The sequence below is a fragment of the Jaculus jaculus genome, chromosome 8 (genome assembly GCF_020740685.1).
Source record: "Jaculus jaculus isolate mJacJac1 chromosome 8, mJacJac1.mat.Y.cur, whole genome shotgun sequence".
Taxonomy (NCBI): domain Eukaryota; kingdom Metazoa; phylum Chordata; class Mammalia; order Rodentia; family Dipodidae; genus Jaculus; species Jaculus jaculus.
In genome coordinates, this window is record NC_059109.1 from 108,073,439 (window position 1) to 108,090,110 (window position 16,672).

General features: G+C 44.7%; 1 protein-coding gene and 1 non-coding gene across 2 annotated transcripts; one reads left to right on the forward strand and one right to left on the reverse strand.

The window, feature by feature from the left end:
• Positions 1-230: 230 nt before the first annotated feature.
• LOC101613665 (N-acetylneuraminic acid phosphatase) lies at positions 231-11,939 on the forward strand. The gene is made up of 2 exons (XM_004668032.2): positions 231-379; positions 9,727-11,939. Exons 1-2 carry the CDS (start codon positions 290-292, stop codon positions 10,381-10,383), a joined length of 747 nt encoding a protein of 248 aa, XP_004668089.1. The 5' UTR covers positions 231-289; the 3' UTR covers positions 10,384-11,939.
• Positions 3,346-3,453, reverse strand: LOC123463101. Its single transcript, XR_006638713.1, has one exon. It is a non-coding gene; the product is annotated as a U6 spliceosomal RNA (small nuclear RNA).
• Positions 11,940-16,672: the final 4,733 nt, after the last annotated feature.

The window sequence follows — 16,672 nt, forward strand, 5'->3', positions numbered from 1 at the left end:
GTTTCTAACCACCCATCCGCACCATCCCTCAGCTTGTCCGGTGAAGCAGTATGGACCACGCGTTTCTCAGGGCAAGTTACAGCCACAATATCGCGAGATCTCACTGGCCTCCGCTGCTCAAGCACTGAGACATCTCGCGAGATTGCCACGAGGCACCCATGCTCGGGGCGGCGCTGGGGGAGGGTCAGGTGACTTCACGACTCCGCCCAGGTTTTCAAGGCCCGCCTCGCGCCTGCGCAAACGGCGGCGGGGCGGCTGAGGTTCGCGCGTGGCTTGCGTGGCCGACGCTATGGGGCTAAGCCGGGTACGGGCGGTGTTCTTTGACTTGGACAACACGCTCATCGACACGGCCGGGGCGAGCAGGAGAGGCATGCTGGAGGTAACGTTCCCGCGCCGTCTCCCTCCTCCCGCCCGAGGCCAGCGCACCTCAGCCCGGTGCGGCGCGCTCTCTCACGTCCCCGGGACCCCGTGCCCACTGCCAGCCCCGGGCGCTCGACCCGGGACACACCCTCAGCTGCCCGGTGCACCGGCGCGGGGCCGCCTCCCCCGAGCCCAGCGGCAGGCTCCGGAAGCTGCCTTCCTGCCGAGGGTTCCCGCGCTCCGGGCGGGAGGTGGACCGTGCTGCGCTGCCACGACGGCCGAGTGGCCGCGGCGCAGGTGGAGGAGGGTCACCCCGGCGGCCCGGGACAGGCCCTCGCTGCAGTTCCGAACAGGACTTCTTCGGTGGGGTTTTGAAGAGGCTCAGACAAGGCCGTGACCCAGGAAGTTACATAACTGTGAGCGGCGGGGGTGGGGGCCTGCGCTTCCACCTGACTACGTTAGACCTCCCTCTAACCAAGCCTTCGGGGCCTGACTTGCCCGCACCTCAGGGCTTTTCCGTGAGCTACGGACCTTCGCCTCCTCCATCGCCTTTGCAGGACCTGCAGCACCCCTTCCCAGTGCTCTCCGTTCCCCTCACCCTCTGAGTTCCTTCCTCTGCCTTCGGCTCCTAGGAAAAAATATGGAAGGATTATCAGATAAGAAAAACCCACTTTCGCTGGGCATGGTGGCGCACACTTTTAATCCCAGCACTCGGGAAGTAGGAGGATCACCTTGAACCTGAGGCTACCTAGTGAATTCCAGGTCAGCCTGGGCTAGCGTGAGACCCTACCTCGGAAAAAGAAAAAGAAAGACCCACTTTAGAAAGTCAGTCTTTTCAACACTAAGGGTCGGGTGCTGTTCTCTAAATCTTAAGCCCTCCTTAGTCCCTTCATGGTTCATTATGTACATGAAAAAGAATTAAAAGGAGCATCTCCCTTGGTCTCCGCTCCCTGCACAAGATGTTACCTGTCTCTTCGTGGTCTTTAGGAGAAAGCTGCACTGTCGTTTCCTCCCCTCTATTCCCTGGACCACTGCAAGGTGGCTTCTGTTTCTACCACTAGAAAGAATGTTGTAGACTTCTCAGCTGGTTAGATTGTTCCCAAGAGGCCAAGGTCATCGTACTTTTTTTGGTTTTTCGAGGTAAGGTCTCGCCCAGATTGACCTGGAATTCACTATGTACTCTCAGGGTGGCCTTGAACTCATGGTGAACCTCCTACCTATTGCCTCCCAAGTGCTGGGATTAAAGGCGTGCACCACCACACCTGGCTTACACCGGGCATTTATTTGAGAAAGAGAGAGGGCCTCCAGCCACTGCAAATGAACAGATGCATGCACCCCCTTGTGCATTTGGCTTACGTGGGACATAGAGAATTGAAACGGGATCCTTTGGCTTTGTAGGCAAACGCCTTAACCGCTAAACCATCTCTCCAGCCCACACTGGGCATTTTTGAATCTGCTCCCCGTCTGTCCCCATCCCCCATCCCCCCCCCCCCCCCCCCCGTGCTGGAGTTGAAATACAAGGCTTTGCAATGCTAAGAAAGTGTTCTGCCACTGAGCTTCAACCAACAGCACAATTGAATCTATCTCAACACCTTAACGGGCCTTCCACAGTGTTGATCATCCCTTGCATCACGATGCCCTTAACCTCGACCTCAGGGGCACTACTCTGGTATTCTTCCCCCAGTATATCTAGCTTAAACTGTACATGTTTACTCCCCGTTCTTAAAGAAAGCTAAGCCCAGTGTTAGGGAATTCAATTTTAGTTTTATGTTTGTTCTTGCCATAGGCCAAGAGCTCAGGCTTTAAAACAAGGCTCTTTCAATGCCCAGTGAAAAAAGTACCTTAAGTTTTTTAATCATGAAAGCCTCTCTAACAAAATTTGAATAACTATTAGTCCTCAGTAACCCTATCAGGTAGTCTTAATAAAATTCATGGAAAAGCCGGGCGTGGTGGCGCACGCCTTTAATCCCAGCACTCGGGAGGCAGAGGTAGGAGGATTGCCATGAGTTCGAGGCCACCCTGAGACTACAGAGTTAATTCCAGGTCAGCCTGGACCAGAGTGAGACCCTACCTTGAAAAACCAAAAAAAAAAAAAAAATTCATGGGAAGAATGTAGCATTGAATGCTCACTCAGTAAACAGTGCCCCATTCATTCTATGCCCAGTGTGTGACCCCCTTTACTCTTTTGTTTGTTTGTTTTTTGTTTTCGAGGTAGGGTCTCATGCTAGCCCAGGCTGACCTAAAATTCACTCTGTAGTCTCAGGGTAGCCTCGAATTCCTGGTGATCCTCCTTCCTCTGCCTTCCAAGTGCTGGGATTAAAGGCATGAGCCACCATGCCCAGCTGACCCCCTTTACTCCTAAGGACAACTAGGCTCATCCTATCTAAACTATTGTCTCCATAGTGACCACATGTAGTTCATCATCCACATGCCTGCCACAGCGAGATTTTTTAAGGTTGACTTGAGAGTCTAAGGCAAAAGGATCTCCTGAACCTGAGAGTTTGAGGCCAATGTAAGCTACGCAGTGAGATGCCATTAAAAAAAGGGGGAGGGGGGCTGGCGAGATGGCTCAGCTGTTAAGGTACTTGCCTGCAAAGCCTAAGGACCTAGGTTTGATTCCCTAGTACCCACCTAAAGCCAGATGCACAAGGTGGTGCATGTGTCTGGATGTGCATTAGCTGGAGGCCCTGGTGTGGCCATTCCCTGTCTGTCAGCCTCCTGTCTGTCTGTCCCTCTGCTTGCAAATAAGTAAATTAAAAACTTTCTTTTTTTAAGGTTCTAGCTGGGCATGGTGACACACGCCTTTAATCTGAGCACTCAGGAGGCAGAGGTAGTAGGATCACCATGAGTTTGAGGCCACCTTGAGACTGCATACTGAATTCCAGGTCATCCTGAGCTACAGTGAGACCCTACCTCAAAAAAACCCAAATTTAAAAAAAGGTTCTATTTCTCTCTGGTCTTTATTCACTCACAACTTTATTTTTTACTAATTAATTTTTTTTTTTTTTTTTTGCGTGTCATCCTTGCGCAGAGACCATGCTAATCTTCTCTGTATCACTCCAATTTTAGTACATGTGCTGCCAAAGCGAGCACTTACTAATTAATTTTTAACATAAGTTGTAATGTGGCCCCTCCTCTGGTCCCTATTTTCCTGCTGGCCTCCCTTATAGGAACATTTTGTTGTTCTGGTATCTCTTACTGCACATATCAGAGGATGTTATGATTAAATTTTTGCAACTCATGCCTGAAGCTGAATTGTGAGTTTCTTGGAAGGGAATATGCTGTCTAAATTATCTTTGTTTAACACATGGTAAATGTTGAGTGAATACTAGATAGCCAGATAGAATTTCTGATCTCCAGTCTTGGTTCTTTTACTACCTCTTTTATTTATAAATCACCTATGAAATGAACAAAGTTCAGTGTTGTGAATACTTCATTATGTAAGGTTAGAACATCCCTTATAATTACTGACATACTCAAAAAAGTATCCAGCCAGCTTCCCTAAGCCATTTTGAATGCTTTATGAAGTATAGAGAAAGATGTGGCCTTTGCCTTAAAGAGGAGTCATATACTGACCATATTTCAGCTTTACTTTAAAAAAATAGTAATTTGGGAAAGTTCATCCCAATCTCTTTAGGTGTTATTTTTCATACTCTAAGGGAAGCCTTCTACAGGAATACAATTCTCACTGAACAAAGCAAACAAAAATAGTTGATTTGTGAATTCACTCCCTAGTAGGGATTACAGTGAACTTAATAAATGTATTTACATTTATAATTGTGTTAGAAAAAGCAGAGGGGGTAGTAAATAGTTTTAAAAAATGGTTTATCAGATTAATCCTGAGTAGTTGTTTCACTAAAAGCTTGAACTTAAAATCACAAGGGTCACGTGAATTGCTGGACCACGTGTGAGGAAAGAGTTTTGAGGCGAGTTTGGAAAGAAGTAGATAGGAAGAGAGGGATGCCTATGTCTCCACAGTGCTGTGACCCTGTAGACTTGAGGAGCATGTTGATGGCTTGGCAGGGGCTTTGATTGGCCATAGGTGGTGCTGACAGGATGTGGGAGGGAGGAGTGAGGAAGTGATGGAAGCAAGCTGCTTCTCCAGGTGCCTTGCTCCCCCCACCCCCAGGGTCACAGGTCAGCACGTTTATAGCCTCTGGACAGACTTCCTGGCATACAGACTTAACAGTTGCTGACTTCCCCAGGGTCCTGTTTGCGGACTCCCTCATTGTGTATCATGGGTGTGGGTATGTCTGTCTGTCTATATATAGTTTTTGGTTTTTTTATTTTTTATTTATATATATATATATATATATATATATATAGTTTGTTTTTGTTTTTTTATTTTTTATTTATATATATATATAGTTTGATTTTGTTTTCTGAGGTTGCGTCTCACTGTAGCTCAAGCTAACCTGGAATTCACGATGTAGTTTCAGGGTGGCCTTGAACTCATAGCCATCCTTCTACCTCTGTCTCCTGAGTGCTGGGATTAAAGACGTGCGCTGCCATGCCTGGCTTGTTGTATATGTTTTTTTTAATTTAACACCTTCACATTATTCAGGAAATACTTAAAAGTGTTGCTGTTATATGTTCCCAAACTATCCCTCAGAGAGTTCTATTTATTTTATTTTATTTTATTTTGCAAACAAAGAGAGAAAGAGAGAATGGGGGTACCAGGGCCTCCTGCCACTACAAACAAACTCTAGACACATATGCCTCTTTGTATATATGGCTTTATGTGAGTGAGAGGGAATTGAACCCAAGCCATCAGGCTTTGCATGTCTATAACCGCTGAGCTCTCTCTCCAGCTTCACACCCTCCCACACACACACACACACACACACACCCTTTTATGAGAAAGAAAATTGGCACGGCAAGCCCTCCAGTCACTACAGTCGGCCACCTTGTGTGCACGTGCCACCTTGTACATCTGACTTATGTGGGATTTGGGAGTCGAACATGGGTCCTTAAAAGCACCTTAACCGCTAAGCGATCTCTCCATCCTTCCCCATCCCCCCCAGGTAGGGAATCACTCTAGCTCAGGCTGACCTGGAATTCACTATGGAGTTTCAGGGTGGCCTCGGACTCATGGTGATCCTCCTACCTCTGCCTCCCAAGTACTAGGATTAAAGGTGTGCATCACCACGCCTGGCTTTTTCTTTTTCTTTTTCTTTTTTCTTTTTTCTTTTTTTTGGTTTTTCGAGGTAGGGTCTCACTGTAGCCCAGGCTGACCTGGAATTCACTATGGAGTCTCAGGGTGGCCTTGAACTCACGGCAATCCTCCTACCTCTGCCTCCTGAGTGCTGGGATTAAAGGCGTGCACCACCATGCCCAGTTTTTTTTTTTTAATGTGCATATTGTATACATGTGGAGGCCAGAGGACAGACCCTTAGGTGTTATCCTCAGAAACATCATCCTCCTTTGAGGCAGGGTCCCTCAACCTTAAGTTCACCAATTAGTCTAGACTGGCTGACCAGTGAACCCCAGGGATTCTCCAGTCCCTGTCTCCCCCATGATGGGATTATAGGCACAGGCCACCGAGCCTACCATTTATTCACAGGTACTAGGGATCAATTTCCTGTCCTCGTACTTGCGCAACAAGCACTTTTACCTACTGAGCTATCTCCTCCAGCCCATCCAGAGTCCTTTTAAAATCTCAATTAGCTAAACTCCAGTATTCATAACAGTGACTAGTTCTGGGTTCAGAGAATAAAAACGATCTTCCTTGCATCTGTTCAAAGCATGGATGAAGTGTATTTTATTCTGCACTAACAATTGCTCTCTCATTGTCATAGGCCCCTGGCTTCATGTCTGCAGTTGCCTGGGGGCTTTGTGGTATGAATCATTTTCAAGCCTGCCTTTCCCCAGGCACAGAATGGCCTTGAAGTCTTTGTCCTGTACCTTCAATTGAGCCACAGACTTCTATGTGGGGCTAGGAGAGTTTATGATAAGATGTACTGATTCAACTTAGGTGGTGTTTCTGTTTGAACTAATAATAGGTGGGTGGTTGGTACACTTTCTTCCTAAAGATATTAATATTATTAAAATGTTAGTTATTGTGGGGGCTGGAGTGATGGCTCAACAGTTAAGGCACTTGCCTGCAAAGCCCATAAGGACTCAGGTTCAATTCCTTAGTACCCATGTAAACTCAGATGCACAAAGTGGCACATGTATTTGAAGTGGAGTTAGTTTGCAGTGGCTAGAGGACCTGGCATGTCCATTTCTTTCTCCTCTCTCTCCTTGCAAATAAATTAAATTTTTTAAATAAATAAAGGTATTCATGACTTCTAAAAAGTTATTGTTACTAGTTACGTGGGGTCATAGTGATGTGTGCTCACCTGCATATGTAGAGCCCAAGAGTGTGGTTTTTGTATTGCCCACTGCAGTAATAGGACACTGGATCATTGTTTGATGCTTCCTGTTCTATGGCCATAAACCAACCCTGTTTAATCTCTAGCATTGTGGAGTCCTAGAGGCCTGTGTCCCTTTACTGTGGAGCTGTAGGCTGCTGAAACATTAGAGTGATTTTTAATGATAGCTGATGAGTAATTCAATTCATATTACTAAAAGAGATTATGCTACAATTATGATGTTAAAAGCCTTGATCTGTTCTTTGGAATTTAGCTTTCCAAAGGAAAAATTGTCAATGCTGTATTCTCCTAAAATTCTTCAGGACTTTTATATTTTACTTGCACTAATAACTTTTCTCAGTACTTGCAAGCTGAGGCAGAAAAAACATCACTGTGAGTTCAAAGCCATCTTTGGCTATACAGTAAGACTTTCTAAAATATTTTATTTTTATTTATTTGAGAAGGGAGAAAGAGTCAGATAGAGAGAGAATGGGAATGCTAGGGCCTCCGGCACCTGAACATGAATTCTAGGTGCATGCTCCACCTTGTGCATCTGGCTTAACATGAGTCCTGGGGAATTGAACCTGGGTCCTTTGGCTTTGCAGGTAAGCACCTTAACCATTAAGATATCTAACACACACGCACACTTTTTTTTTAAAGAGTTTCTTAACTATTACGTTAGTTGATTAGCACAAATAGCCTAAAAAAATATTTGGTTTTCCTGTGTCATAAGGGATTTGTACACTCTAAAGGGAAGAGTGCATGTCTTATCTTGCTCCTTTTCAGTAGAGTTTCTGGTGTGAGAAGTCTGCTACTTGTTCCTTGTGCCATTTAGGTAATGGTTCTAGAACTCAAAGGCACTGCTTCGTGCATAGGAGTCCCATGCTGTGCCAGTCAGTCACATCCCCAGTCCCAGTGCCTTGCACTTGTCTCCAATGGTCCAGAGTTGCCTCGGCACATTCAGAGGCAGACAGGCACTTCAGGGCAGTAGTTCAATGGGAGGCGACCCCAAGAAGCACTGTGGTAGATGTGTGGGAATGAGCCACATGGTGAAGATCTATACAGAGTACATCAGTGATCTGGGGACTACTGGTGGGACACTGTTCTGGGTTGACACTGCAGGACATACTTTAGTTGTCCCTTCACAGGAGTAAGAAGCTGTGGGTTTATCCACAATTCCTGCCTCTGGTTGCTTGAATACAGCTCCAGGGTGAAACTTCAGTCCCAGTGTGCACATATGGCTGCTTCTGTGGCTATGCCTGCAAGCAGAGAAGCCCAAGGACTCACATATGTAACCACGGGCATACCTGCGATAGTGGATACTACCAAGGTTTAGGTAACATATGCTCAAGGCCCTTCAGCCACTCCTGTCGTCTTCCCTCACATGCCTTCCAGGTTTCTTGGTTTAGGTATGACTTCTATGCCAAGCTTTATCCAGCTGCTCTTGAGGATAAATTCAGTTTTGTTTGCATGATTCTTGTCCACTTGACTGACAGGACACCCAGCCCAGCATGAGTGGTGGTGAAGTACCTGCTTCATTTCTCTGCCCTAGGGACACAGGGACCCAGTACATAAAGTGGGCTTTGGAAGTAAGCAAGTATGGATTCAAATTCCAGCTCAGGACAGGTTTTTAACAGTCCTGTACTTACATTGCCTCATCATGAAAATGGAATTGTAGAAATGTAGAAGATTAAAAATAATGTTTGTGTGCCCTTACACATGAAGCTTATCACATTAGGGTCATTGGTAAATGTTAAAAGAGAAGCCTAAACCAGGCGTGGTGTCGCACGCCTTTAATCCCAGCACTTGGGAGGCTGAGGTAGGAGGATTGCTTTGAGTTTGAGGCCACCCTGAGAGTACATAGGGAATTCCAGCTCAGCCTGTGCTAGAGTAAGACCCTACCTCAAAAAAAAACATTTTAAAAAAATGAGAGAAGCCAAGTCAGTAACAGTCGGCCAGGGCTGTAGCTCAGTGGTAGATTCCTTACCTAATGTGGTTTGAGTCAGATGTCATTCAGAAATTCGTGTGTTCTGAATGCTTGGTTCCCAGCAGGTGGCTGTTTGGGAAGTGGAGCCTTGCTGGAGGAACTGAAGGTAGGCTTTGCCAGCTGCTGAGGTAAGAAGTGATGTCCAGCCTCTGCTCTACCATTCCCCCTCAAGCTGAGACTTCCCCCTCAAGATTGTAAACCAAAATAAATCCTTTCCTCTCATCAGCTCCTTTTGGTCAGGAGTTTTGTCCCAGAAACATGAAGGTAACTACAATACCCAGTGTGCACAAGGCCCTGGATTTCATCCCCAGCACTAGGAAAAGGAAAAAGTGAAATGGATATATAGTTGAGGAAAGTTCAAACATACCACATTATTTTGTTCCTGGGAATATCTATAAGCAGTGTTTTTCAGAAATTATTCATATGGGGTTGGAGATACGACTTAGCGGTTAAGCGCTTGCCTGTGAAGCCTGAGGACCCCGGTTCGAGGCTCAATTCCACATTAGCCAGATGCACAAGGGGGCGCACGCATCTGGAGTTCGTTTGCAGTGGCTGAAGCCCCTGCAAACCCATTCTCTCTCTCTCTCTCTCTCTGCCTCTTTCTCTCTCTCACTCTCAAATAAATAATAAATAAATAAAATTATTCATATGTTTCATTACATTTAAGCAAGTTTAAGTTTCATGTCTTTGTGACCAATAGGAAACATGTTAGTCTTAAAAATTACCAAATTAATGAATGCTTGTTTTAGGCTGTGAAGAATCATATAAGAATAGAGATTGGTTTTCTGTGTGTGTGTGTGTGTGTGTGTGTACACGCACATGTATGTAGGTGAATATAAGTGTATGTGTAAAGATACGTGGATAAGGGTATTGTCTGCAGAGATTGGGAAATCCCAGTCATGATGTCTCTAAAACTAAGGCCAAGTTCCACCAGAAATGATGTGGTAATGGGAGCTGTTGGTCTCAGCTTTTCAGGTCATGACTTAAAGACAAGATGTATTAACCAAGTTCTTTTTCTGTATGTAGGTAATAAAGCTCTTACAATCAAAATACCATTACAAAGAAGAGGCTGAAATCATCTGTGATAAAGTTCAAGTCAAACTCAGCAAGGAGTGTTGTCATCCTTACAGTACGTGCATTTCTGATGTGAGGACTTCTCACTGGGAAGAAGCAATCCGGGAAACCAGAGGTGGTTCAGACAATAGGAAACTAGCTGAAGAGTGTTACTACCTGTGGAAAGCTACACGTTTACAGCATATGACCCTAGCAGAAGATGTCAAAACCATGCTCACTGAACTGCGCAAGGAGGTCCGCCTGCTCTTGTTAACTAACGGGGACAGGCAGACACAGAGGGAAAAGATCGAAGCCTGTTCCTGTCAGTCCTACTTTGACGCTATTGTTATAGGAGGAGAGCAGAAAGAGGAGAAACCAGCACCTTCCATATTTTATCACTGCTGTGATCTTCTTGGAGTACAGCCTGGGGACTGTGTGATGGTTGGTGACACATTAGAGACTGATATACAAGGAGGCCTCAATGCAGGGCTGAAAGCAACCGTCTGGATAAACACAAGTGGAAGGGAACCGCTGACGTCATCCCCCGTTCCTCACTATATGGTTTCCTCCGTGCTAGAACTACCTGCTCTCTTGCAAAGTATAGATTGCAAAGTTAGCATGTCTGTGTAGAGCACATGAGAGGGCGCACCTGCAACATTCAGAGCCAGTTTGCAGGGTGAGAGAAGTGAGAAATGTTAAGTCACTCTGCACGTCATGGTCTAGCTGTAAGAATAATATGACTGGGCATGTTATGGAGATCCTCGCAACCCTGTCACTGTTGATAAGCAAGCATAGGCTGTGTCATATCTCAACACCCAGAGTGCATTCCTACTGCTTACTTTGTGAGTAGTGTAGTCCAGGAAGCTTGAAATGGAAGCAGGAAAGCTTACATATGGATACGTATAGTTACAGGCTTATTGCTCAGAAATAGGTTTTTAAGTCAGGCATGGTGGCGCACACCTTTAATCCCAGCACTCGGGAGGCAGAGGTAGGAGGATCACTGTGAGTTCAAGGCCACCCTGAGATTACATAGTGAATTTCAGGTCAGCCTGGGCTACAGTAAAACCCTACCTTGAAAAACCAAAAAGGAAAAAAAAATTTTTTTTTTTAAATAGACATTCTAAAATATAGAGGTTAGAGCAATTGGATCTTGTTAATATGAAATAGTATTATATCATACAAATCAAAGCATTCCATAGTGAAATTTTGCAGTTTTTTGGTAAACATTTTTGCCTACTTTGGATATATACATTCTTGTATCTAATTTTTCTGGGGAGAGGTGATTTTTTTCTGTGGTATGCATGTGACAAATTGTTTCAACTTTAAAAAAACAAAAGTGGTGCTCCTTTTCCATGCCATTTTCACACCTCGAGAGAGAGTGCATGGCTTCCATGTAGTCACTCCTATGGAATTGTTCTACTATTCCCAGTCACAAAGTGAAGAGAACTGGACAATGTTGCTGGGGATGCATGCTAGCTAGTCACATCATTTTCTTCCTGTGCACCCACAAGAAGGGAGTTGGCTCCATGTGACCTGAGCTGTTGTCTTCGCGCTGTGATTGTTCTGTACTGACCAGCTCCTCCAGATGAGAATAGAGAAAGTTGGGTCTTGCTGCAAACCACTTCCAGGGTGCCATTTTAACACTTGAATGACTCTAAGAGTTACATCTGCCTTAAATCTGTCACATTTTTAGAAAATACTATGAAACAAAGGTTTGTGTTCTTTAGAGTTCACTGAGCTTAGTCAATGTCTCCATAGCAAAGTTGATGACCAGATAATTTGCTCTAGCTATTAGACTAACCCGCTTCATAATTCTGTAACCAGAGTTGGAGTGGTAGCTAATTAAAGAAGAAACTGAGGTTTTATTTGGGTTGGTTTGGTAAGTTGTTTGGTTTTTTTAATAAAATTCTGTTAAGGAGGAACTAATGAAAAATACTAACCTGTAGGTTTAATTCTAAGATTGATACCCAGCTATGACCCTAAAATTAACTTGTTTTCTTTTTACTGCTAAGCATCAGATCATCTCTGCAAATGTCCTTTATGTTTACCTCTGACTCTTGAGTTCTAAAATCATTGTGTCTTTCCTTGGCTGTCCCAGGTACAGTGCTATATCACCAGAGTTTGTGGTTCCAAGTATGGTGCCCATATAAAAGTGATTAAATTTTACCTATTTAAAAGTTGTTATATTTGAAGGATTTTGGCAAAAGTAATTTTGTGCATGATTTCTATAATATCACATTGCTATAATGCTGAGGGCTCATCCTTTTAGTTGCCCTACAATATACAGAGAGGTATGTCACGTCACATTTACTATGCTGACCAGTGAAGGTTCACCACTTCCAGATGTTAATGCAGCAGTCCTTCAAAACAAACAAACAAAAATCTGGGGAAAATACAGGGTTAAAATTATTTGTCATCACAATGTATCCTAGACAGCACAGCAGTGCAATGTGTCATTTTCTCTTCATCTTCCTCATGGTATGGATGGTGATTTTTACCCTGTGAGTGGAATGTTACAGAAAGTTATTAACAAGTGGGAAAGAGCCAGGCATGGTGGCTCACGCCTTTAATATCAACACTCAGAAGGCTCAGGCAGGAGTTTGAGGCCAGCCTGAGAGTACATAGTGAATTCCAGCTTAGCCTGGGCAAGAATGAGACCCTCCCTCAAAAAACAAAAGTGGACTGGAGAGATGGCTCCGTGGTTAAGGCACTTGCCTACAAAGCCTAACAGTCTGCGTTCAATTCCTCAGTATCCATATGAAGCCAGATGCACAGGTGCACACATCTGGAGTATGTTGCAGCGGCTGAAGACCCTGGTGCATGTGTGAGCTCGCTCCCTCCCTGCTTGCAAATAATTTTTTTTCAGTATTGGGGAGTGGGAAATAGTATGGTGCTTGGCTAGCAAGACAAAACTCTGGGTTCAGTCCTCAGGCTTTATAAACCAGGAGTGGTGCCATTTGCCCATAATTGCACCACTCAAGAGGTGGAAGCTAGAGGGTCAAGAGTTCAAGGTCATCCTCCACTTATAGGGAGTTTGAGACCCTGTCTCAAAAATAAATATTGGAAAAGCCTGTGGTATTTCTAATAATGCTTTTAGTTTAGAATAATGTTCCTGAACATTAAACAATGACATAATAGTGGTGTTTTATCATCTATATTACTTATAAATTCCTCATAAAGGCATGTTCACACAAAGGTATAGATCCTCAGTTATCCAGAGGTTTTCCCAATCATGGCAGGTAAAAAGAAAGCGTAGAATAGGTGTGGATATTGACAAGGTGGGTGTGTTCCATGTCTGTGTGTCCGTCCGTCCATCCACTGTGCATGGATGGCTTGAGGTAATATAATAGAAAACCTTGGGTTATTGTCTTCAAACCAGTTTGCCACCCTCAATAAACATTCTTCAGGACTGGGGTCCACGTTAGAATACCCAGCTAATCTACATGCATAAGGTGTTGGATTCAAGTCTCAGCACTGCAACCCATCATAAGCCCTTAAACACATTTATTTATGGTTGGCATGTTAGTATGTCTTAAATATAACCTTATAGTTCTACCAACTTACTCTTGCAGCTCAGGTGTCATGTGTTTGAAGTAGTGGGGATTTAACTGGGGGCCTTGTGTGTGCTAGGTAAGCATTCCACCACTGAGCCATATCCCCAGCCCACCATTCTGTTCTGTAAACAGGAATGTATTTTATTCATATGTGACCAAACATTACATGTAATACACAAGTCAAAAAAAATGAAAGGAATAATGACAAAATGTCTGCTAGGAACCCCACAACCTACTTGCCCTAAAGGCCCCTACCACCAGTTTCATGCGTATGCACATGCTGGAGTGTATGATGGTAGAATTCCTTGAGTTTGAACTTATTTCTACATATCAGCTTTAGGAAGCAGTGTTCTTGCTTGGTTAAGATTTGAGAAGTATCTGTTTAAGCCATTCATATTAGAAACACAGCATCTTGTGTTCTCAGCCATGGGCAAAGCCCATCTCGGAGCTGGTTCCCTTGGCTCCAGCTGCTGGCTCTGGAGGCTGGCTATGAAACCCTGGCCCCTGATCCCCTGTGAGCTGGCCACCCCCTCCCCAGTGCACAGCCCCATCCTGTGGAGCCCTGGCCCCTGCTCCAGCATGAGCTGGCCACCCCCTCCCCAATGCACAGCCCCATGCTATGGTTGCCATGACCTTGGGTTGAATTTCTGTTCTTGGTCTTGTGTATTTCTTTTTCTGTCTTTTGTTTGTTTTGATGCCACACAATCTTGTAAAGCCTCTCTAGAAAAGTAGTAAGACAAAATTTAAGTGCCTACAAATGAGACTTGTTTGTTTTATGAGCAAGAGAATTTGTGTGCCAGGGCCTCCAGCCATATAAACAAACTCCAGATATGTGTGCAACCATTTGCACATGTGTCACCTTGTGCGTCTGGCTTACATGGGATTTGGGCTTACATGGGTCCTTAGGCTTCACAGACAAGCGCCTTAACCACCAAGCCATCTCTCCAGCCCTACTCTCTCTTGATGTGACAGTTTAATGGCATGTATTTGAATAGTATTTTCCTTTTTTGAGTGAGAGAGCGAAAGAGAATTGGCATACCAGGGCCTCTGCAGCCACTGCAATCAAACTCCAGACGCATGTGCCACCTTGTGCACACGTGTGACGTTGCACATGGGTCACCTTGTGGGACCTAGAGAGTTGAACCTGCATCCTAGGCTTTGCAGGCAAGTGCCTTAAGTGCTAAGCCATCTATTCAGACCTTAGATAGTATTTTTGTGTTCCCTGTCCAAGATATTGGTCTGTGGTCTGTAACAGCATTTGTGTGTGACCAGGATCTTTTTCTCCTTTAGCTCTTAGAACCTTGGTTCTCTCTACTAGTCCACGGCAATGTTCCTAGGCTGGAGCAGAGGCCAGCACTTGACAAGCCAGGACTATGTGCCAGGGAGGAGGCAGCCAGCCTAGTTTTCCTGTGTGCCTGATTCTCTTCTAGTCAAAAACCTTAACCTCATTGCCAGGCATGGCGGCACACACTTTTAATCCCAGTACTTGTGAGGCAGAGGTAGGATTCACCATGAGTTCAAGGCACTGAGACTACATAGTGAATTCCAGGTAAGCCTGGGCTAGACTGAAACCCTACCCTGAAAAACAAAACCAAAAAAAAACAAAAAACCTTAAATGCCTCAGTCCTGAGAAATTCCTTTACTGTTCTTTGGTTTGTTTTTGTTTTGTTTGTTTTTTAATGCCTCCTGCTATCTTGATTTTGTAGGGATTGTTTTTCCTGATTCTCTCCTGGAACAACTGCTGTTCAGATGTCAGAACCCCCACTGACCAGCTCTGTTTTTTCTTTTTTGGTTTTTCGAGGTCAAGTATAGTTCAGGCTGACCTGAAATTCACTACGCAGTCTCAGGGTGGCAGTCCTGCCTCTGCCACCCTGCCAGTGCTGGTATTGAAGGCTTGTGCCACCACGCCCAGCTCAGCTCTGTTGCTTTTCCATTTGTTACATTGTTAACTTTGAAGTGTTTTTTGACTATCATACATTTTAATTGCCTAGAGCTTTTTCAAATTTACTAAATATTCCTTTCCCAAAAGGACTACAAAGATGTCACTGATTATTTTTTTTCCTGAAAAGTCAGCTTGGCTTTACAAAAATCTGTGGCTAAAAAGCATAGTGCAATAAACCAATAAAATAGACCAAACACCACACTAACAAGGCCAAAGTGTCCACTAGATGGCATAAAGATGCTGTTGACTCAGCTGGTCTAAAAATCACTCAGAACTAGGGTTGAAACTTTGTAGTTTGCTTAAAGTCTTGGGGGTTCAGTGTCCAGCACTACAATGGATGGATGGATTACAAATGAATACAGCTAAATCGCTACATTTAAGTCTTGGAAGTAACCAAGTTTTGTGGGAAGTCTGAGTTGGCTCCTCCCAGGAATAACATGAAGGCAGAAGGAGTCCTAGACACATGTACACACACACAAGTATTTTAATTATTTAGTAGAGACAGAGGGAGAGAGAGAATGGGCATGCCAGGGCCTCTAGCTACTGCAAACGAACTCTAGATGCACATGCCACCATGTGCATCTGGCTTACATGGGACTTGGAGAATCGAACCTGAGTCCTTAGGCTTCATACGCATGTGCCTTAACCACTAAGCCATCTCTCCAGTCCACAAATTTGGGGGGGGGGGGATTAATGTAGGGTCTAACTCTGGTCCAGGCTGATCTGGGATTCACTGTGTAGTCTCAGGGTGGCCTCAAACTCACAAAGATCCTCCTACCTCTGCCTCCCGAGTGCCGGGATTAAAGGTATGCACCACCACGCCCAGCCCACAAATACTTCTTAAAGGAGGATCTGGGGGCCTCACTTGGTGAGATGGCACACATCAGATCCACAGGGGTAAAGTGTGGGCCATGGCCTGTGCTACTTTATCCATGTCTACCAAATTATTTAACCCAGCACATATAGCAGATTATTTTTTAAGTATATGAGTTACTTTCTGGAACAAAATACTTAACCAGAAGCAGCTTAGAGAAGGCCATCATGACAAGGAGATCATGGGGTCATTGTCGCATCAGTAGGGAGGAAGTTGAAAAGGCAACAGCACATGAGGCCTGATTGTTAACACCCCTAGTGACACACTTCCTCTAGCAAGACTCCACCTGCTAAGGGTTCCACAACCTTCCAAAACAGCGCCCCCAGTTAGGGGTCAAATGTTCAAACACATGAGGATTTTTTTTGTTGTTTTTTTGCCTTTCAAGGTAGGGTTTCACTCTAGTCCAGGCTAACCTGGAATTCAGTATGTAGTCAGGGTGGCCTCGAACTCATGGCGATCCTCCTACCTCTGCCTCCCTAGTGCTGGGATTTAGGGCATGCACCACTACACCCGGCCCCATGAGGACATTTTTTTTTAAATTTTATTTAT